Here is a 24005-nt window from a genome sequence, read left to right as displayed (position 1 = left end):
AATGGAAATATTGTTAGATAAGTCTGTAACCACATACGAAACAATGCTAAGTCACAAGGCTTCAAAAAAGCTTCCGGATATTAGTAATATGGTCTGTTAATAAAGTGACGGAAATTAGATGTCTGTTGTGTGGCCAGGCCATTAGAATTTGTGTGTAGTGCCTCTCTGAGTGTTGTTACTACTTGGAACACATGTTGTTAGATGTTTCTTCTCTGACCTACATACACATGACTAAGAAAAGTGCTCAGTGCAGTTTGTATGAATGCTATGTTTCAATGAGAGTGACTGAATGAGTAAAGTGAAACAATATCAGAGCATGTGGAAAAGTAACATCTAGCCACCCAGAGTGGGGTTCAGCTTAGTGATCTTCTGTCCTGAGAAAAGCTGTTTGACCTGTAAGGCAATTTTTAAATTGTTGAAACATGAAGACCCAGTGAAGTTTGAGTACACTGCATACTCTGTCACATCATCCCCTGCTTTTTAACACTGCCAAAGGTTCGCCAGCATAAACTTTAGAGACGTAAGGATGCCTTTAGGCAACTGTATATTTAGATCCCTCCACAATAACACACAAAGAGCTTCCTTGACTATCAAGGTGGACCCCATCCAGATACAGATTGTATCTGGGTAAGGACTTGATGATGAAGAATGCCACTGGTAACCCTAGTAGTTGAGAGTTGTTCTAAATAAAAAGACAAGAGGGACTTTTTGTGGTAGACCGTAGGAGGCACCAAAATATAGCGAAATCATTCTCCTCTGTGATGTCAACTACAGTATCCACCACATATACTGCCCAATACCCATATCCCAAAGAACTGGCCTTACAGTCCTTCTATCTTCATTTCATTATCTGCATACACTGACAATGTTTACAAATAGACTAACCTCAGGGTGTAGTGCTATTAACTGGTTGTGTGCTGAGGATGGAACAGTTCTGCCCTCAGACACGGTGGTCATGTGCTAAGGATGGAAGTGCTCTGACTTCATGAAATCCCTCTGCTGTTTATAGCAGAGGGATTTCCTTTTTCATTTTAGAGCACCAGGGGCAGGGGAAGAGCTTCCTCTGCCACCAAGGCTTTTTTTCTTTCAGTGTAATGACAATCGGCATGCGTAGTGCGCTGGCATTACTCTGAAAGTGAATAGAGCCAATCTGCTCATTTCACTTTCACTGGTTCGGTGCTCAGGGGGCTATCTCAGCCCCCGAGCACAGAAGCACACAGGAGAGGTATTGTTGGAAAGGTGAGTATCCACCCCACTAAACACCAAGAATTTATTTTTCAGGAAGGGAGCAGCCCCTTAGGCAACGGCAGCTCCCTATAATGAGGGCATTACTTTGGCTGCTTTCTGCCCACCTCATTCCCCCTAAGGGGCAGACTGGCCTTATGTTTAGGCCAATCTGCCCCCAGGGGTGGCAGAATACCATTAGACACCAGGAAATGTAAAAACAAATATATGTTGGAGAGTGGCATCATGGGCAAGGGGGAAATTATTGTGGCCATTTTCTGTCAACCTCCGGGGGCAGATCGGCCATATTTTAGGCAAATCTGTCTCCCAAGGAGCCAGAAAACCACCAAACACCATTTGTTTTACCCACAATGCCCTGCAAAGCTCAAAGGCTGACTAAAAACACACATTTTTCCTCACATTTCTGTGACGGAAACTTCCGGAATCCGTAGGAATCCACAAAATTCCTACCACGCAGCATTGCCCCACTTCTGCCGATAAAAATGCTGTTCCACTTGTGTGGTTGGACCTAGTACCAGCAACAGGAACGGACCCCACCAATGTCAAATGGAGTCCACCCGCAAGGGCTCCCATTGTTCTTGGTCTGATAAGTTCTTGTCACTGGCACTAGGGGCAGCCACCCAAGTGGTGCAGCTTTTTTATCGGCACAAGTAAGGCAATGCTGGGTGGTAGGAATTTTGAGGATTCCTGCGGACTGCAGAAGTTTCCATCATAGAAATGTAAGGCAAATGCGTGATTTCAGACAAAGTGTGAGGTTTGCAGGGCATTGTGAGCTAATAAACCTCATGGGATGCATGCAAGTCACACCTCCATGGATTCCCCTAGATGTCTAGTTTAAAAAATGTACAGGTTTGGTAGGTTTCCTAAGAAGTCGCTGAGCTAGGGCCCAAAAACCACATTGCAAAAATAAAACAAAAAAAAAGGTCAGTTTTGCGTGGAAAAATTGATGTATCCATGTTGTATTTTCGGCCATTTCCTGTCGCAGCCACTAGGCTAACCCACACAGGTGAGGTACCATTTTTATCAGAAGACTTAGGAGATGCAGTGTCGAAGGAGGTTTGTGTCTCTCTGCAGATTCCAGAACTTTCCATCACAGAACTGTGAGGAAAATGTGGTTGTTTAGTCAAGGTTTGAGATATGCGAGCATTTCTGGATAAAACAACTTGGTGAGGTCACCCCACCCTGGGTTCCCTTAGGTGTCTTTTCAAAAATGTACAGGTTTGCTAGGTTTGTCTGGGTGCCAGCTGAGGTACAGCCTGAAAACCACAGCTATCCACTTTGCAAAAAACAGGTCAGTTTTGCATGGAATTTTTTTATCTATCCGTGTTACATTTTGGGCTGCTTTCTGTCGCCCGCATTAGGCCTACCCACAAAATTGAGGTGTCATTTTTACTTGGAGAAACAGAATAGTAGAACAAGTGTTATTACCAATTGTATTTCTCTGCATTTTGAGACATATTCTCTAATTCACATGCTAGCATGGGTACCCACAAATTCAGAGATGTGCAAAAAAAAAATGCTTCCAAACTCCATATCTTGGACCATTATGGCAATACATAGGTTTCTTTAATATCCAATTTTCCCTATATATAGTTTATCATATGAATTGCTCCATACCTAGTACTCAAAGAAAAAACACTGCAAGGTGCAGCTCAATTACTGGCTCTGGGTATGTTGAGTTCTTGGGAAGCCCACAAACCCTATATATCTCCACAACCAAAGGGGCCTACAGCTTTTGTGACTTGGCCATCATTATGGGAAGTTACAAATGAAAACGTTATCACCAATGCCTGTTTTGTACCACTAATTTTAAATATTCTTTTTATTTCAACACTTGTCTCTTTTGGGAAAACCTTGAAGGATCTACACTAATGACCCCTTGGTGAATTCAGACTTTTGTCTAGTTTTCAGAACTGTATAGCATAACTTTGCGGGATTCACCATGGGTTTCACACCCATTTCCACCACAAACTGGAAGGAGGTTGAATGCACAAAAACTAGGGAAAATGGGATATTTCCCAGTAAAATGCCCAAACTGTTAGAAAATTTGGTTTTCTGAATCACGTCAGCCTGTTCCCGAAAGCTGGGAAGATGGTGATTTTAGCACTGCAAATCTTTTATTGATGCAATTTGCAGGAAAAAAAAACAGAGACTTTCTTATGCAGCACTTTCTTCGTATTTTCCCCTGAAAAATATAGCATTTTGCTATATTTTGGCTGATTTCTCAGTCCCCTCCAAGGGAATCCACAAATTCTGGGCACCTTTAGAATCCTTATGATGTTTGGACAAAAAAAAAAGGATGCACATTTGGCCTGGATAGCTTATGTTGTTGAAACGTTATGGAGGACAGAGCGCAAAGCACCCCGAACAGCCAAAAAAGGCTTAGCACTAGGGAGGAAAGGCCTAGCAACGAAGTGGTTAAAAATGTCGTTGGGGCCCCCCACCCAACATGGCAGCCAATTCACTGAGATGGGCAGACACCAGCATCCCACAACCACATGTGATTCAGTGGTTATGTTTTAGCTGTCAAACTCAGATAATTTACATCTGTTAGCAACTTGTCCACAGAATCAGCAGGTAAAAACACTGAATAAAAAAGTCTAGGCAGGGTCACAAACACACTTGGCACTTCCTGAGGAGACCATACTAGAGGTTTTCTATCAGAACAACCTCATTCCCAGTTATCTAGTCTAGTTAAGCACGGTGAAAACTTTGGAACCAGGTATTATTGTTTTAAAACACAGACTACCCCACTGACCAAATTCTCCACTCTTGAAAAATAACTTTTTTTAAAACTTTTTCCACTGTTCCCTGTTTTTCCCAGATTGTCCATAGGTAGTAAACTCTGGTAGTAACTGTGTAATAGGCAAACTAGGTAACCATACACACTTTGGATGATACATTTACTAAAGAGAAAGAATATCAGGGTACTGGAAAATACTCTGCTATTGTGGAGAGACACTTGATGGAAATACAAATTCAGTGTAGTCAGATACCGTGGCAGGGTAGCCGTGTGGCAAAGAGTAACATGACAGATGGCCACTAGTTAGAAGGTAGGAAGAAAAGCCTGAAGAGCAGGATAACATAACCCAGCCTGAAGAGCGAGGCTAACATAGCCCACCACTGGACAGCACTATGACAAGTCCCTGGGCATTCAAGGTATAAAATGCCACACAAAGGATAATGAGCTCACAGACACTGCAGTGCTATGACAAAATCAATGAGTACAATAGCTGACACTGGTGTCTGAGCCAAGGTTATAAAAACTGTAAAAATGTGCAAGGAAGGCAGGAAAATGCAGAGCAAGATGGTTTGAGGGCAGGTGAGAGGCAAGTATATTGCTATACTTCAAGAAAGCTTGATTACTGTCCGGGAGGGCAGAAGGAATATTACACTTGTTAGACCTTTCAGTTCTTGGCATGGTTTCAACTGTCTTTTTGCTTATGACCTCCTGTTTTAGATCCTGTGCCGAGTTTCGTTTTTGCTTGCTTTAGTTTTCTGGGTACTTTACCACTACTGACAAGTGCTAAAGGGCAGGCGCTCCCTGCCTGTGTAAAATGCTGCAGAGAGGTCGTAGAGGTTATTGGTTTCTCCCTAATTGGCATATCTGATTTACTAGTAAGTCCCTAGTAAAGGGTACTATGTGTGCTCCCGGTCTGTAAATAAAATGCTACTAGTAGGCCTGCTGCACTGATTGTGCCACCCACATGAGAAGCCCTGTAAACATGTCTCAGACCTACCACTACAGTGGCAGTGTGAGCAGTTTTAAACTGCTATTTTGACCTGGTAAGTGCACCCAATTTGCTAGGCCCATACCTTCCCTTTTACTCATGTAAGTCACCTCTAAAGTAGGCCGAAGGCATCCCCATGGTCAGGGCGCAGTGTATTTGAAAGGTAGGACATGTACGGGTGTGTTTTACATCTTCTGATAGTGAAATACTGCTAAATTTGTTTTTCACTGTTGCAAGGTCTATCTCTCCCATACGGTAACATGGGGATTGCCTTGAAATAGCTTTTAAGTGCAATTTCCCATTGGAAGCAGATAGAGATATGGGATTTGCTGTCTCTGAACTCACAATTTAAAAGTACATCTTTTGGTGAAATTGCTTTTTGAATTTTAAATTGAAAAATTACACTTTCAGAAAGTAGGCATTTTTTTGCTTAACCATTCTGTGCCCCTGCCTGTCTTCTGAATACACTTTTGGGTCATGATGACAGTTGGGCTGTTTGTGCATTCACTTCAGAAAGTCACACAAAGGGAGATGAGGTGTGCCCTGCATATCCCGATGGCCCATCACCAGGCTGATGGGTGTTTTTCAGCTAGAGAGGTGGGAGGAGCTGACACTTACATCTGAATAGGGCTGTGCCTGTCCTCACAAAAAGCAGACTCCATCCCCCCTGGAGTGTCTGGAGCCAGGGCAAGGAAAGGCAGGGTCTTGTGCACTACAAAGACTTCTCCTTGAAGTTTGCCTACTTCAAAGACAGAAATGGGTATAAGCACTGGACCTCTAAAACCATGGAGTTCAAATCCTTCTGGACTGAGGACATTCTTCCAGAAAGAAGAGCTGGATGCTGCAGGAGGGACTGGCACTCTGTCTGTTACTTTGCTATGCTGGCCTGCTGCTTGCTGCTTCTGTCCTGGGAGTGAAAGAACTGGACTTGACTTTCTATATCATGCTTCCAAAGGTTCTTCAAGGGTTTGGGCTGAGCCTGCCTCCTGTTAAGAAGTCTCAGGGACACCAAAGACTTCATGCTCAGAGCAGTGTCAGGATTTGCTGGGAGCGCCCAGCCAGGGCACTTCGAGGCAGACTGGGAACCTGTGCATGCTCTCTCCAGCCCGACAACTGTGTTGCTGGGCCGAAGAGAGCCTACTGTGCATGTGTGTTTGGCCGGCCCGAGACAGCCGGCCAAACACACATGCGTTCTGAGGTTTTAAGCTATGCATTCCCCCTCATTGCTCATCACCCTTGTGGCCCGTCCCTTTACAAGAAAATGATAATAAACATAGTTTATTATCATTTTCTTGTAAAGGTTTTGCAGCTGCTGGGGGGGTGGGAGGCGGAGATGGGGGAAGCGGGGCACAACGCTGCTCCTTCAAGAGATACACAAACATTAATAAACAAACAGAATTCAAACTAAATTCATGGGGCCATAAACCACACAAAATAATATAACATGGCACAAGTATTGGTGAAATCTGACAAAATGATAAAATCAATTTTTTTTTTTTTTTTTATTAAGATGGAGATTAGTTCTAGCTAGCCTCTAATATAGTGATTTAATATTTTGAGTGGTTACCCTGAAAAATTGTTAAAACTACTGAAAACGCCTTTTGGGTTGTTGGAGGAAAACATAAAGTGAGGCCTTTTTTTCCACACTGAAGGATCACGGAACGGAGTGTTGATGCCTTTATTTCCTATAAGCATGTTTCACTGAATAAACAGTGAATAAAAGCGGGAGGACCGTAAACTTCTCGAAGTGGCCTTGCACAGTGTTCATCTCAGACAGAAAACAATTAGTGTATGTCCACAGCCATCTTGGGTAGGGGCCAGGGGCAGGGACCAGATGCATCTAAGGCATTCTTGCCGCCACCTTAAGTTACAAGATGCAAGTATCTTATCTTCTGTTCCCGAAAATGTTTCCCACATGAATAGAGGTTTAGGAATCATCACTTGAGGAACTGGTTGAGGAAATCCGAAACTCGAGAAACGCTTGGAATTTGTATATTATTGAGCTTCACTTCAAGTCTTTCTATGTTGCTAAATAGTCAAACAAACGGATGTAGATGTGCTGGCAAGAAAAATCAATAAACTTTTAAATACCCCAATACCTTTTGAAACACTGCTCACAATAAAACGTACTAATGCCACAAGTTTTAAAATACGTTTATAAAAACTGCAGTCCTGAGTAAGCATTCTCAGAAGTATACATAGAACTAATCACCCTCACGTGGTTTCTATCAAGTATTACTATTGCCAAGAACTATTTTCGGACCAGACGGGTTTCACAAGGAGTCCAGACAGGGGTCACAAATCTGATGCTTGTATGAATAATTATGAAAAGAGAAAATGACACCAGAACACCGCTGTATTTGTGTTCTGTTGGCGTTTGACCATGTTCCACGGGACAAGCTGTGGGAAAAGCTTCAGTGTTGGTGGATCTTGTACAACCTACCGAGGACAGTCAGACTGGTCTACGCAAATACCTCGGTTAAGATCAAGGTAGGAGATGGAAACTCATTTATCGAGGTAGGTGAAGACAGCAAGGAGTCTAATACAGGGGTCTGTCGAAACATTTCACCACAGAAAAGTTTGCACAACATTCAGCTGGTGCAGTTTATTAACATCTTCAAGAAGCTTATGAGGGCCAAACAAGGTACATAGGGCCTTAGGGCTCTGAGTGAGGCAACAGGTTTTGGGGGGTGGTTGAGGTATATGGATGGCACCCCATAGGTGGGCTGCTAGTGGTGCAGTAAGAATAATAAAACTCCAATCCCCTATCCCGCCTTGACTAGGCCAAAGGTGGGCTGCTAGGGGTGCAGTAAGAACAACAATGCTCTAATGTCCCATCCAGCCCTGTTGAGGTCTTGGTTATGTGCAGGCTATGTAGTAGGCACTATAGCACTTTGTAAATAGTGGCCTTCATTTAACGGTAATCAGGCTGGTCTCTTTTTTTAGTAATACGGTAGATCAGGCTGAGAAGGAAAGCAACAGCGTACGGTACTCTAGGTAATTATGTCCCTTAACGACTAGGCCCTGGACATATGCGAGTCTGCACTATGCATTTTGTCACTTCATGTACTTTGCTCCGTGGCTGGTGCCAATAAGACTGGCCCCTTTTAGCAATACGCATTTTGCCCTCCAGTTGGCGCCAATGAGACTAGCCCCTCTTAGTAGCACATACATCTTGGTGAGGAAATGTGCAGTAGCATCTGGCTCTCAAGGAGCAGATACCTCCCTGTTTCCCATAACAATTAGGCCCTGGTCGCATGTGGCTATGCACTTTAATATTCCATCTACTTTGCCCCACTAGACGTTAATCTGGCTGGCCCCATTCAGTAACATCTTTGGTTAGGAAGGGAAGGGAAGCAGTACTGTCCGGTTTTTAAGCACCCTCGCTCCCACTAAACACCACTGCCTGGTCTAGGCATTCAGGGGAGGCCACGCTGAGGGACCAGAGTAATAAGCCATGCACTTTACGGGACGTTAGCCAAGTTGGGCTTTTCATCGGTTTCTATAGTAAGAGGAGGCCCCAAACGTGATGTTTTTATATTTTTTCTGTTTTTAAACCATTATTTTGAAGGTGATGTCAAATGTATGTTTTGCTTATGGGTTTTATTAACTAATATGTTTCTACACTCTTCTGCTGTGTGCTAAGCAAATTGTCCTGACTAAGTGAGGCATGCCCCTAGCTCAGAACATGCACGGCTGGTACAACAGTGTGGTATGCAGTAGGTATGAACAAGATCTTGCTATTCCTGAGTGCAATACAGAAATCTTTGGCAATAATTGGGGGCCACTGTTTTTTTATTCTTTACTTTTTTTTTTAACAAAAGACTGTAGAGATTTGTAGCGCCCAAGATATTTTAGGGTTACTACAAATTACGGATGGTAAACATCCACTGTAAACCTCCCTTGGAAAGATTGAGAAGTACTTAGAATTTCACAAGAAACAAATGCCTTCCCTTAATATTATTGTGTGAGAAGACTGCCAGAAGGGGAGGGTAGTGGAGTTGGCAGGGAGTGATCTTGTTTGCTGTAAGATAGATAGTGGCAAATACCAAGAAAGATTTACTGAACCCTAAAGTCAGAACGCACATGCTGCTAATTAAATGAATCGAGAAGGGGGTGGTTCATAATGTTTGAAACAACTGCACAAAGTTAGCAAATACTGTCCTTAGGCACTATGCTTATGTGCATCAACAGAAAGTCCATGATGAGGTCCGTATATTCCATGTTATTCTTTAGAAAGGGGTTTAATGGGAGTGTATGGTCTGGATTTTATGCTATTGTTAGATATCAAATAAAATCAAAATCAGACCTATAGAACGCGGCTAATCACCCGTGAGGGTATTCAGGCACAGAGAACATAGCTTCTAAAGGGTTTCATTGAACAGCCAGGTCTTGAGTCCTTTCCTGAATCCCAGAAGAGAGGTTGAGGTCCATAGGTGAAGGGGGAGCTCATGTCAGGATTTCGCCAAGAGGTAGGAGAAGGAGCGTTCTCCACTGTTGGTATGACAGATTTGCGGGTGAGGGCTGCGAGGGAGAGAGAGAAGAGGAGTGCAGGTATCTGGAAGGTTGGTGGAAGTTCAGGTGGAGTATGATGTATGCTGGTACTTGGTTGACAAGGGTGTGGTTTGTGGATGATCACCTGAAATTTACATCTTTTCTGAATGGGAAGCCAGTAGAGCTCTTAAGGTGGGTGGTGGTGTGAGTCAATTTGGGAAGGTAGAGTATGAGTCTGGCAGCTGAGTTCTGTGTGGTCTGTAGTCTCTTCAGGAGGTGCATAGTGATTCCTACGTAGAATGCATTGCCATAGTCCAACCGGCTTGTGATTAAGACTTGAGTGACGGTTCGTCTGGTTTTGATGGGGAGCCATTTAAACATCTTACGGAGCACGTGAAGAGTGAGGAAGCAAGCAGAAGAGACTGAGTTGATCTGTTTTTTCATGGTGAGCTTGTTGTCCAGGATGATGCCAACATTGCATGCGTGGTCTGTCGGAGTGGGTGCCAGTCCTAGTTCAGAAGGTCGCAAGGCCACGGGGAGATGTTGTTCCTGAAGATCAACAATAGGGGTGGGTGAAGAATTCCGCTCCGCAGGTGGAGTTCATGGGGTTTTAGCTATGTTGGCAAGCAAGATTTCTGAACACAGAGGGTTGCGGCAGGTCATGCCCACTCGCGTTAAGGAAGCTGCCACTCGAGCTGCAGAAAGAAGTTAGTGCCCTTTGGTGCTCCGCGTGATGCCGTATGCGCTGATTTTATAGCGTGGGAGAAACTCTTGGTGATGAAAATCAGCGCGAACAGCACAACTTACCCAAACTCCGCTGCGCGTGGAACTCCGTGTAGTGCATCTGAGTTTTTTCAGCACTTCGTGGAGTTCCGTGTACCAGAGCTCTGGGAATTCCATCCAGGTCTAATCAAAACTTCAGTTTTGTTTCTGTTGATTTTAAGGTAGTTTTGCATCCAGTCAGTGATGCCCGGTCATACAGCTGCAGAAGTTGGCCTTCTTGGTGGAGGGGTCTTCTGATAGTAAGAGGATGTGCTGGGTGTCATTCGCTTAGGATATAGGGGGTCATTCTGACCCTGGCGGTAAAATCCGCCAGGGCCAACAACCGCAGGAGCACCGCCAACAGGCTGGCGGTGCTCCCTTGGGCATTATGACCGCGGCGGTACAGCCGCGGTCAGAAACGGAAAACCGGCGGTGTACCGCCGGTTTTCCGCTGCCCTGGGGAATCCTCCATGGCGGCGCAGCTTGCTGGGCCACCATGGGGATTCCGACCCCCATACCGCCATCCTGTTCCTGGCGGTTTTGGCCACCAGGCACAGGATGGCGGTATGGGGTGTCGTGGGGCCCCTGCAGTGCCCCTGCCAATGGCATGGGCACTGCAGGGGCCCCCGTAACAGGGCCCCACCAAGATTTTCAGTGTCTGCCATGCAGACACTGAAAATCTCGACGGGTGCAACTGCACCCGTCGCACCCCTTCCACTCCGCCGGCTCCATTCAGAGCCGGCATCCTCATGGAAGGGTGTTTCCCGCTGGGCTGGCGGGCGGCCTTCTGGCGGTCGCCCGCCAGCCCAGCGGGAAACCCAGAATACCCGCGGCGGTCTTTTGACCGCGCAGCGGTATTCTGGCGGTCCCAGCCAGGCCGGCGGCTTCCGCCGCCGGCCGGGGTCAGAATGACCCCCATAGTGTTCATTCCATGGGTTCCGACGAGGTTGGCCAAGGGGTTCATATATATGTTTATCACTGTAGGGCTGACAAACGATCCAGGAGGGACGAGACAGATGGTGTTCTTGGGTTCCCAGATAAAAGGGGGTATGCAGATTCTCTGGAGTCTTCCACTGAGGAAGGAAGCGATCCATTTGATGGTGTTTCCTTGGAATTCTATGTGATTAAACCTCTTGATAAGGGTGTGGTGGGTTACGGTGTTGAATGCTGCAGAGAGGTCGTAGAGGATCAAGGTCGCCATTTCTCCTGGTCCAGGAGGGTTCTGATGTTGTCTGTGGTAGCGATCAGGGCAGTTTTGGTGCTGTGTTTGGTGTGGAATCAGGATTGGAAGGGGTCTAGGAGACTGTTGATCTCCAGGTGCTCCGTGAGTTGGAAGTTGATGGCCTTTTCGAGGAATTTGGTGGGAAAGGGGGGGTAGCAGGATGGGATGGTAATTCTTGAGTTTGCTGGGGTCGGTTGAAGGTTTTTGACTTCTGCGTGTTTCCATTGTTTGGGTAAGGAGGCAGTGGTTATGGATGAGTTGAAAAACTTGATGCCAATCATTTTGATCCTGAGGTGGACAATGTGGTTGGGGTGGGTGTCCATGGGAGCTCATAAGTGGATGGAGTTCATGATGAGTGTGGTGTTTTGAGTGGTGAGTTGGTCCCAGGCGGTCAGATAATGCATTTGTGTTAGCGTCCATGGAAGTGAGGAGTCACAGGTGGTGGGTTGGGGTTCCCAGTTTTTGTAGACGTGGCCATCTTGTCATGAAGGAAGACCGCCAGGGAGTTGCAGAGTTCCTGATAGGGGATGATGATATTTTGGGTGGCTGACGGGTTGGGGAATTCTATGGCAATGTTTAAGAGTTCTTTGCTTTGGTTTGAGCTGGTTCATTGCGGTCAGCTAGGGCATTTCTTTTTGTCTCATTCAGTAGATGGTTGTATTGGTTGAAGGATGAGTTGAAGGTGACCTTTGATGGCGCGCCATTTCCTCTCTAGTCACTTGCACTTGTGTTTCGCAGTTCTATGGAGTACCAACTGGCTTGTTTGGTGAGTCTCTTGGGTTTGGTGGGCTTGACAGGGGCAACTCTGTCGGCATAATCGGTGATCTAGGCAGAGAAGTTCTTGACGGCCTGTTCTAGGTTAGCTGCAGTGACAGGTCAGGAGATGTGGAGGGTGTCAGTCTACTGGTTCTCTGATACTTTGTTCCAGCTGTGGTGTGGGGTGCTGGGCGACTTGGCAGTGGTGCCGGGGGATCCAGTGATGGTGAAGTGGACAATGGTATGGTCTGTCCAGGTGAGCTCAGTGACATGGCCGTATTATGTCACTGGCCCTGAAGATGGGCTTGAGCATGTATCCTGGGTAGAGAGTAGGGTCAGTGACTAGTTGGGTGAGGCCGATGTTGTTCATGCTTTAGAGGAGGTTGGAGGTGTTGGTGTTATTTAAGTCATCATCCTGAAAATTTAGGTCTTCGAGTAAGATGTAGTGTTTGGAGTGAATGGTGAGCAGGACGATGAATTCATAGATGACGTCACAGAAACTGGGGAGTGGTGGTGGATATCAGTAGGTGAGGGTGTCTCTAATGGTAGTTTTGCCGTCAGTTTGGAGTTGGAAGTTGAGGCGGTCCATGATCCGGGTGATGTCTTCTGCGGTGGTGGTGCAGTGAATGGTTTCTTTGTGGATGATGGTGATTCAATCCCTGTCTTTGTTGGTGCAATCCTGGACTAATATCTTGTAGCCATCTGGTGTTGAAGTGGTGATGTGGGGAGCAACTGGGGGTTGAGCCAGGTTTCGGTGAAGAAGACGACGTTGGGTGTGAGGGATGTGAAGGTGTCCCAGATCTCAGTGGGGTGTTTGTAGAGTAATCTGTAACTGCAGGAAGCAGTGGAGTTGTTCCAAAGCAGTCGTGGTAGGTGTGGTGGTGGTTGTTATGCGAGCAGGTGCTCCGGTGTTACAGGAAAAGTGACAGTGCCGACAGGTGAAAGGTCCTACTGTTGTTCACTGGGAAATGTGGAAGCAGTTGTTGGGGAGTCCGGGGTCCAGAGCTCGGAGTTTGGCAGTGGCATGGCGTGGGAGAACCAGGGTTCCTGGTGCTGCACGTGGTTAGGCGCAGATGGGATTGCTTTTGGTCTGCCGGCAGCGCGCTAGCAGCATGGCTGCTCTGCCGCCTCCATTAAGTAGGTTCTGGGAAAAGGGAGTGGTACTGAGGAGAAGGGTGGGGCAGACAGGAAGCGGGACAGAAAACGGAAGGAAAGCGGGGCGGGAGAGTGGTGAGCGGGAACGGCGGAACCAGAAAACCGGGAAGCAACAAAGAAGGAGAAAATCCAGTTATAATTAGGCAAAGTAAACCCACAGTGACCGTAAGGTAAAAGCAAGGCAGAATGACACTTCAAGGCAAAAATTACAGTGCAGCAACAGTCAGACACAGCACCAAGCAAAACAGCAAGTAGAGTTACAAGGCAGTTATTCAAGAGTAAACAATAAGGCAAAACAGTAAACAGGGAGAAAAATGAAAACACAGGCAGTCATGGGCAAGGCTGTGCAAACGCTTGTTTGTGCAGCAGCAGGGAAGGCTGGTATGGTGACCTGCTGAGGTGGGGATAGGTTAGCATGAAATCTTCCATTTTAAAATCCTTCCAAGATGAAAATATTTAAATTTGTATGATCCGGGTTACCCACACTCTAATGGATCAGGCTGAGTGAGCTGCAGGTAATGTCAAACCAAAGCAAGTTCTTTTGTTGTGAAAGCAGCAAGAAGGTATTGCCTTATTCTAGTTTAAGGATGCATGCATAGTTTGCTGCTGAATACCTCACTAGCTTGGACCATTGATTTATTCTGCAACAATATGAAACCACCATTTCGTAGAGGTTTGCATTTTTTGCGGTACGTTTTATTTTAATGCAGCATTACAATTACTCACTTGAAAATTTCATCAACAACGCCAAAAATTGAAGGGTGGCAAGCTGCTTGAGGCTGTGAAAAGAAATTGGAGAAGACATTAAGTCCAATGTAAAAGAAGCTTCCCATGCAATTATTCTTCAGAAACACAGGAGCAGCTATATTAAAACAGTCACTTGTCATCCACCGGTGCATAACCTACTGAATATAGCAAGCTTGAAAGTCAAAAGAATTGATAAAAAAAGCCCCTGTTCATAGGTAGGTTGTGCAGCCGCCGCTGGTGTCAAAGGCAGGGCCTCCATCAAAACACCTATACAAGGGCCATGCACCTAATATAAAAATGTTTGCCTCTGTTGCAGAAGACACTTCAGGAGAAATTTACTTGATAGCAGGTTAGGCCATTGTGTCAAGAAGGACCCGTTGTCATTAATGTAACTTCTCAGCTAGACCCTAAAGTGGGGTTTCAAAATCAGGAATAAGGTAGCCAATATACTCCATGTACTGGAGGTTTTTCCCCAACACATGGGGGGCATATTTTCTGCCTAAAACACCACAGTTAACATGGTAGTCCCAGACAGAACGTAATTTGGTGGAAATTGTACTGCAAGTGCTATCTTTAATTAGGACTGGACCTTCGAGGACATTTCCACCAATGTTATGTCGCAGATAGCATGTTCTGTCAACTTGAACAAAGCTTTCCTACACAGTCTAAGTAAGCAGGCTGACAACCCATGCCATATTTTTGTGTATGTTGGATAATGTGTCTGATTGCATAAGCGATTACTCACCGCGATCTGGAAAGTTATACGTCAAAGAAGGCCAGACAATTATGGACAATGTCATATAATTAAAAGCAAGCTTCATTTTGCATATATCCTGACACCCTTAAAATTCACCCACTCCCAGCTACAAATCAATATTCGATTTATAAATAAATCAAAGTCTTGTCTCTGAGACTGAGTTATACATGAATTTCAATCAAAGCAGACTCAACACTTAACAGTTCCTTAAGTCTTGATCAAGACAAGGAAAAGCTGGGAAAAACAAAACCTCTAACCTCTTGTAGGGCCTATCTAGGCTTCCATTTTAGAAACACAAATATCTGCTATTAGCCACAACATCACAAATATCACAGACACAGTTCTTCAATAAGGTAAAATCCATGAACAAGCTCTAGTCGCTCATCTGACAGACACCCATCTCTGTGCCTTTGGAGTTGGAAAACTAAAACCCATTTCAATGGCCTTCAAAAAAGAGGGGGGGAAGATCCAACTATAAAACAAGGGGGAAAATTAAATGAATCACTGAAATGGATATTGAATTGTTTTAATTATAAGTCTACACTCAAACAAGCAGATAAGAATGGCTCACCCATTTCAACCACAAAAAAACCTCTTCTTTACTTAATAAATTTATTTAATATTGAGCAAAAACAATCTTTAATTCGTTCACCTACTACTACACACGGTCACATCTAAAATGGATCTCTCTGATGAAGGCAATACTACATTATTGTAACATAATTAACACATTTGCAAGCAAAAATGAAAGTCAAAACTCCAAAGAGTGAAAAATCAAATTGCCAGGTTATGTTGATTTTGAAAAACTCATCCTACATTACATCAGCACTATCGGTGGTTTCTGTGCAAGGGTGTCCGTGCTCTGCCCCCTTTACATTTACTATGAAAAAGAAAGCAATAATAAATCTGATTTAAAAAAAAGGAAAAAAAGCTTCCTCTTGAACTGGGGCCTGTTGTACTTGCTGTGATGATGACACCTGTGTGTCACTTAGCTTTCCCTAAACTCGCTCCCCTGGGCGGGCCCAAAGTCTAGAGTATTTGCCAGGTGGATTCTATGTTAGGACCGGGGGCTCCGATTATGCTTCTCAATCTTTACTACTCCAAACACAGCAGCCAATCAAAGTGAAGAAGAAACAGAAAACATACTACAATATGAGGCTTTGAACCACGCCCCTACAGTCCACCAATAACCGTCCAGAAAGGACTACAAAATACTACAGAAACATAGAACTTCCTCTTTCTTTGCTGCTCCACAGCCGAGCTAAGTGCCCTTTTTATGCTTATTTTGACGCTTTGTACTATTGATGAGTACGAGCGCTTGACTGGTGCTTTCCAATTCGTTCAGTGCATAGGTGCGTGTTGCACCTTCTTCAGTGCTTAATTTATTTGTTTAATCTTTTATTCCTCATATTTAGACCTGCGGTCGGTCAGGCATTTTTGACCCCGAGGCCTTCTGCGGGTGGTTTTCAGCGCACAATGTAGCCCAATTGGGCTATACACATGTGCATGCTATTGTAATTAAGAAAAGCTGAGTTAGTTCATCGGCTGAATTCCCCAGAGTGGTGTGCTACTGATGCCTTCCCCGGGCTGCAATAACTGGGGCCTTGCAGACACAAGCTAAAATAGCCTCTTATCTTATTTCAGCTCACCAAGTGTGAACCTTGGTTTCCTCTGCTTTAAGGACATACATTTTTGGGTTCTCTACCGGACGTCCCAAACCTGCGCAGGCTGGGGCTGTAATAATTGTAGATCAGGTTAATAGTTTAACCCTGTGACACCTCTTTGTTTTGAAGACCATTGATTCCCTTTGGGATTTTTTCATCTTTTCATAACATGTCAGACTATGCTGGTCATTACAACCTCAGCGGTCTTTTTGCAAGACCACCGAGGGACCACCGTGCTGAAGACCGCCAGTGCAGACGGTTTTCCGCTCGGCGAATTATGACTGCTGGCAGCCCTCTGTCTTTTTCCAGACGGAGAGCCGCCAGCAGCCATACTGGCGGTCAGCGGGGAAGTGGAGGTTGCTCCACCTCCACCGCCCCGTCAACAGAACACCGCCCACCGAATCACGTTCTGTTGACAGGGTGCAGGTGACGGAGCAGCCCCCATGGATCCCATCCTCTCCTGGAGGATCAACGGACCAGGTAAGTTGATCGTCCGTTAGGGGAGGGGGGTGGGGGGGTGTTGTGTGTGTGAATGGAGGTGTGCATGTGAGTATGTAGAGGGGGTGTGTGAGTGCGTGTATACATGCGGGGGGTGTTGTGTTTGGAAATGTGTGTGCGTGTCTGTCTGTATGTCTGAATGGATGTGTGCGTGTATGTCTGTATGTGGGTGTGCATGTATGACTGTGTGTGTGGCTGTTGGCATGTTTGGTGATATGTGTGCGGGTATGTGTGTTGGTGGTGTATGCATGCGTGTACGGTGTGTGTCTGGGTTGCGATGTTGGGGGTAGGAGTGGGGAGGGGGGTCCTGCCACCTTTGGAGGGTGGCAGGGGGACGGGGTGTGGGAGACCCCTATCAGTGCCATGGAAGGAATTCCCTGGCACTGATAGTGCTTACCGCCATGGATTTCATGGCGGTTCCCAACCCCATGAAATCCATGGCGGTCAGCCGGGTCGTGATACCGCCGGCGGTCTTGTGACCGCCGTCGGGCTGGAGACCTAAGTCTCCAGCCCAACGGTCATCTCCGCCCTGGCGGTCGGATCGGAGAAGTGGCGGATGACCATGGTGGTAACCGCCATGGTCATAATTCCAGTTTTTTTACCACTTCTCCACCAACCGCCAGGGTCGTAATAAGGGCCTATGTGTCTTATGAACAGGGTCTGGAGGTTTATGGTCCTTTTGAGGACGAAGATTACTATTATGAGCCTGGGATTGAAGAGGTTATTGATTCCTCCTTTCTAAAATCTGTGGACAAGGCTCTTTCTTCTGCCCTGAAGCCTTTATCCAAACGCTTGGAAGAGATCTCACGCCCCAGTCCTATGCCTCTCCCTGCGGACCCCACCCCTCCTGTAGTACCCTCTCCTGCTCCCTCTTGGCCTCATGCTTCTTCTCTGGCCAAATTATCCTATTCAACTCCCCTGGAAAACGCTTATTCAGCGTCCCCTGATCCTTCCCCTGTAGTCCCTCCTCCTTCAGATTCATCCTCTGATTCCTCTTCCTCATCACATGGCTCATGCAAAGCGCATAAACGCTCTAAGAAATGTAAGCACTCTTCCCAGGCAGTCCCATCCCCTTTCACTTTTGAACCTTCTGATATTGTCCATCCTAGACTGTCTGATTGGGCTCTAGCTCCAGCAGTGGCTGAATAAATGCATCAGCACATCAGGAAAAGTTTCAAGAAGGATGTGAGATCTAGGCTGAAATCGGAGTGCCCCAGGCATGATATCCCACATAAGACTGCCATTACCCCTGAGATTGATTCCACTATGGTTATGTTCCTCAAAAAACATAACAAAGATCCTAAAAAGGGTATTGACAGAGCCCTAAAAGCGTGTCAGGACAAGCTTTTGGATGTGACAGGGCCTTTAGCTATGATTTTGGAGCTGGCTCTAAATGCCCAAGAGTCAGGAAATGCTATTCACCCAGAGGTTCTAGCTGGTTGGACTCAGGGATCTATTTGCTTTTTAGGGAATGCGAACTGTGCCATAGCTTCTGAAAGGAGAAAATCTGTGCTTCTTCGCATCGACCCTCAATTGGTTGATCTGGCCTCGGCTGAGGCGGGCCCTCTGGCGGAGGGCCAATTGTTTGGAGATCGTTTTGTTAAAGACATTGCGAAATTTGTAAACACTTTCTCGTCTTTGGATAAATCACAGATTTCCCTTAAGCGCATGTTCAATCCACTTTTTGCAAGGGACGGTCGTTTGAGAACATCCGAGCAGCCGGGGCTATGAACAAGGTCCTTCAAGAGGATTTTAACCCCAGACGCTGAGGGTATACCCAGGAACCGTCTCGAGCTGGGTTCTATCCTTCCAGGAACAGGCCTTCAAGAGTACGTTGGTTCCGTGGTAACAACAGAGGTTTCAGAGCCATTGAAAATTTCCCCACAGGTAACAGATTCTCTTTTTTCTATTCCGTTTGGGGGGGCAGACTCTTACACTTTGTTCACAATTGGGGCACCATTTCATCAGATGTATGGGTGTTAAACATAGTCCAGGGCTACACCACAGAACTTTCCGAGGTTCCTTGTCAATCTGTCCTCCTCTCCTTTTTCCCCAACTAGACAGTTCTTTTAAAGATTCCAAAATTAGACAATTTCTGGCAAAACAAGCTATAGCCCTAACTTCCCGACATCCAGAGGTATTTTGCAGCAATGTGTTTTCAGTCCAAAAGAAAGGGGGAGGTCAAAGGTTGGTTCTCAACCTCAGGGATTTCAATCCTTTTGTGATTTACAAACATTTCAAGATGGAGGGTATCCATCTTTTAAGAGATCTTCTCCAAGAAGGAGATTGGATGCTCAGGCTGGTCCTCAAAGATGCTTATTTAACGATCCCGATGGCTCCCTCTCACAGGAAATTCCTCCAGTTTTGTTGGTGAAACAATTGGTACAAGTATAGAGCTCTCCCATTCGGTCTGTCGTCAGCCCCATGGGTTTTTACCAAACTGTTGAAACCAGTAATCAAACATCTGCAAGGGAGAGCAGTACGCTTGATAATTTACCTAGACAACATGATTGTTTTAGCACAGGGTCAGTCTCTTCTGCTAAATCATCTGTCATGGGCAGTGCTCTGATGGAAAGTCTAGGTTTTATGATCAATCTCAAAACATCAGTGATGACCCGTCTCAATGGATGGAGTTTTTGGGGTTTATCGTGGTTGCGGTCAAAGCTCAGTTATTGCTTCATCTTCAGAAAATGAAATCGATCAAAAGAGAGTTGACGGGGACGTTGTTGAGACAGATGGTATCTTTGAGATTCCTAGCTCGGATTGTGGGTCTTCTGGCTTCGTCGATTCAGGCGATTTTTCCGGGACCTCTTCACTACAGAGCCTTACAAAGATTGAATATTTTTTATCTTCAACACGGTTTGCCTTACGATCATTTGATCCCTTTGTCTCTAGAAGCCCGAGAGGAGCTTCAGTGGTGGCTTTCTCACATGGAAGCATGGAACGGCAGAGCCATTTTCGGGATTTCCCCGGAAATAGTAATAGAATCCGCTGCAAGTCGTTGGGTCCGGCCAGTTTGCAACGGGGGGGTCGTTGGTCGGCTGATGAACTTCAGTTGCACATCAACTGCCTAGAATTGTTGGCAGGCTCTTTTGCTATCAGGTCCCTTTCTCCTCAATTGTTGTATTCTTTTGAAGATGGACAATGTGTTCGCAGTACATCAACCGGATTTGGGGGAGAGGGGGTACCAGACCTCATCTTTTGGCGATGATTGCCAGAGAGTTTTGGCATTTTTGCCTTTCCCAGAAACTTTTTGTGATAAGGAATTCCTTCCGAGGGAGGACAATATAGTGGCGGACTGGCATTCATGCTATCTGATGGACTCAAGCGATTGGAAACTCCACCCGTTTATCTTTCAGAAGATAATGGATCTTCTCAGTCCCTGTCAGATGGATCTGTTTGCGTCCCATCACAACTTTCAACTGCTGAATTTTTACAGTTGGAGACCAGAACCGTTAGCTCAGGCGATGGATGTGTTTCTGCAGGATTGGTCGAGTCAAATGAATTATGCTTTTCCCTCATTCAGCATGATCATGAGAGTGGCAATGTTAGCGAGACGTCAATCAGCTTTGTTGGTTCTTATTACACCACTGTGGATGAGTCAACTGTGGTTTTCATCCCTTGAACTCTCCATTGCTCTCCCTTTCTTGATTCAGAGTTTCCCACAACTTCTTCAGGATCCAGGCCTTGAAGGTTTCTGGCGTAATGAACAGAGGAAGTACATTTCGGAGTCAGCTGCCTATTTTATACGTCAAGCTTGGGCTCCTTCCACCCGGAAACAATATTCCTTGGCATGGAAGAAATGGGTGGGTTGGTGCCTTTGAAGGGAGGTGGTTCCCATGGGATTCCGAGATCAAAGACGTTATACATTTTCTGTCAGATCGTGCAGACAATGGTTTTTGTTACAGGTCAGTAAATAATTTCAGGTCCATTTCTGCTGGACATGAATGGATAAATAATAAACCTGTGGGCCAACACCCTCTAGTATGCAAGTTACTTAAAGGTGTTAGGGTGGCTAATCTTCCTAAGCCACGTTATTCTCAATTGTGGGATGTAAATGTTGTGTTATCTTTTTTGGATGCATGGCTTGATAATTCTGTGTTGTCTATAAAACAGTTATCCGCTAAATTGACCATGTTATTATGTTTAATTTCCTGTAGCAGAGTCTCTGGTGTGAGAGCTCTGGATTTAGCAGGTAGGTTATATTCTCATACAGGTGTTTCGTTTCTCATTTCTAGGCGTAAGAAATGTATGTCCACTTCGACTGATTATCCTGCTTTTCCTCATAATCATAAGCTTTGTGTTGTTAAATGTTTAAAGGTATATGAAGAACGTACAGCCTGTCAAAGGTCTGACCCTTTAGGCCCTCTTTTAATTGCTATTCAAAAACCTTTTCGTCCAGTTTCAGCCGCCATGTTGGAGCGTTGGGTCCGTTGGCTGATGTCGGAAGCTGGCATTGATATGTCTGTATATGGGCTCATTCCACCAGAGGGGCCATGGCCTCCAAGGCTTTTCTGTTGGGTTCTAGATTGGAAGATATTTTACGAGCAGTAGACTGGTCCAGTGCCTCCATGTTTAAAATGTTTTGTTGTAAGCCTGTGGTACATGTTTCTTCTTTGGTGGTGGAACAGCTTTGAACCTGCATAATCAGAGCCTCCGGTCCTGACATAGAATACAAACTTTTCTAGCTTTGCGTTAAGAATTTTAGATTCTATTAAGGAGACGGAGGCAAGGATTATCCCACCCGTTGGTAAGTTATTATGTTTATCAATACAAGATAGCTGCTTGGGGTTTATTAATGCTTTGCCCTCCCTTTTGAGTTTAATTAGTATTGGGAAGATGCTTATATTTTCTCTTATTTCAGGAAATGATTCTAAACAGGCGTAACGAATCATGGATCGAATCGGTTGACTGTTTTCCTGGATTTTCCAGTTACTGGACCGGAGATATTTTGGAGACCGGTTTGGATTCTAAGTCTTCGGAGTTTATTTGCAACGAAAGAGGAAGTTATGTGTTTCTGCAGTATTTTGTAGTCCACTCTGGACGGTTATTGGTGGACAGTCGGGGTGTGGTTCAAAGCCACATATGTTTTCTGTTTCCTCTTTACTTTGATTGGCTGCTGTGTTTGGAGTAGTAAAGATTGAGAAGCATAATTCTTGCCTCCATGACCTTAATAGAATCTAAAATTCTTAAAGCAAAGCTAGAAAACTTTGTACTATCTCACTGCCCTGAGGCCTGTGAGGTCATCAGCTCGGCAAAGACCTAGCACTGAGGGCCAGTCTCCACCCCCTGATAACAAGGGGGTAAAGTTAACCATGAGCGTTTCAAACTCAAGCCCTGTACTGCGAAACCTCCAAGTCAATCAGAAAGTGGAGAGCATTGTCACCCTACCCTTTCCCAACTCGTCTGTGGACCCACACCCTGTGACGAGTTGGGAAAGGGTGTGGTAAAGGCTGCAAGCTGGAAGCCAGGAAATTAAGTCTGTGCAGTTTGTCATTAGGGTTTAAGACATACTGTGCAGATTTGACTTGCTTCCCAGGAGCAAAGTAAATGCTGGGCGCCATTTTTGCTCTGGTGTGTTTCTTCAGTGTTAGAGCTAGATTCGTGGCGAGTGAAGGGCAAGGTGTTGACTTTGCACACTGCAGTCGTGTCATGAAGGAGTCACAGTCGGAATCGCTTAGCAAGTTGAACGCAGCTTACCTCCAGTTCAGGTGAGGCCCGGCCTGTTAAGATTCTTCCACTGAGATGCTTATGGTAAATGAGACTTTAAGAGGGGCACGGCTACGCTGCTATAGATTGATATCATGTTTTAAAGTCTGCAGTTATCCCTGCAAAGACAGCCCGCACACGAGCCCTTGTTAAAGTCACAATGCCGAAAGTGTGAATTGCTCTTGAAATGACAGCCAAATGCTGGAGTGATGTCTTCCATTCTCACCCTCAGCGAAATGGCCGTGGGGCTCTGAATCTCTTGCAATTTCTGCAGAACTGCCTTGGATATGCCTACATTACTGATATTGCAATGGTTAACATGAACAGAGACACGCTAACTCACAATAAATCCCTGTGGGGAATTGAAAAAATGAAACCGTATGAGTTTCAAAGACTGGACCTGCTAAAACGTGAACCACTCACCGAGTTGATCTTTGCACCCATACATAGATTTGACTGCATTTTTTTGCCTATTTTCTAACCTGAGTGATTTTTAAATATACACATATGGTCACAATATGGTTGTAAAAACGTTCTCCTTTGTACTTCAGAGGCCGTATCATGAACAGTAGCACTGGTCCAGAGCAGAGCTGTGCCCCGCTTTCCTGCTTTGGCCTGAGTTTATATGTAAACTACAGACAACGTAGCATGGGCACAGTGAGCAGTGACCGCCTTCCTCTATTTCCAAGCTTTACAGTCTGGAGCCCATGCGCTAACTCAGAGCATTTCCGATTTAAATTCATGTGTTTTAGGCCAGGCATTTCCAATTAGTAGCTACCTATAAATAGCTCTCCTGTGTGCAGCCCAAATTACTACATCAGACTCCTGCTTGGGTGAGTAAATATATGTATACCAACATTATAAAGTGTCTATTCAAGAAGAAAATGTGTGCATTTTCAGAACTACCAATCCGATATTTTTAGAAAAATGTCTGAATTTCCAAAACATATTTAAAGTTGATATTTGAGTTTTTAATCCTGTGGCGTTGGGAAGACTTATTAACAATATCATTATCATTACTACCAGCGGCATTGCAGCTATGAGTGGTATGTATTATGCAGGTAGAGGCATTCCACATTGAAAAAAACATTTTTACATTATTGCTGGCAACTATGCATGACGAACGGAAGAAATCACCACTAGTAATGTTGCTTATGGTGGACACTAATGTAATTTGTCTGATGTGGATGCTATTACAACACTAATAATATTAATAGTAGCTGGGGATGATTTTCACTGAACATACGTAGGTCTGATTACAAAAA

General features: G+C 45.2%; 1 protein-coding gene across 2 annotated transcripts in view; it reads right to left on the bottom strand.

Annotated features, from left to right (window-relative positions):
• The window catches only part of FANCC (FA complementation group C), a 1679603-nt gene that overhangs the window by 470310 nt on the left and 1185288 nt on the right, over positions 1-24005 (bottom strand). For both annotated transcript variants that reach the window (XM_069227975.1, XM_069227967.1), the window contains one exon: positions 14092-14144. In XM_069227975.1, coding sequence (XP_069084076.1) covers positions 14092-14144 — 53 coding nt within the window. The remainder of the gene's footprint in view (positions 1-14091; positions 14145-24005) is intronic.

Source organism: Pleurodeles waltl, chromosome 1_1, assembly GCF_031143425.1.
Source record: "Pleurodeles waltl isolate 20211129_DDA chromosome 1_1, aPleWal1.hap1.20221129, whole genome shotgun sequence".
NCBI lineage: Eukaryota > Metazoa > Chordata > Amphibia > Caudata > Salamandridae > Pleurodeles > Pleurodeles waltl.
The sequence above is the reverse complement of the archived record's forward strand: the minus strand, read 5'-3'. Positions and strand labels throughout refer to the sequence as shown.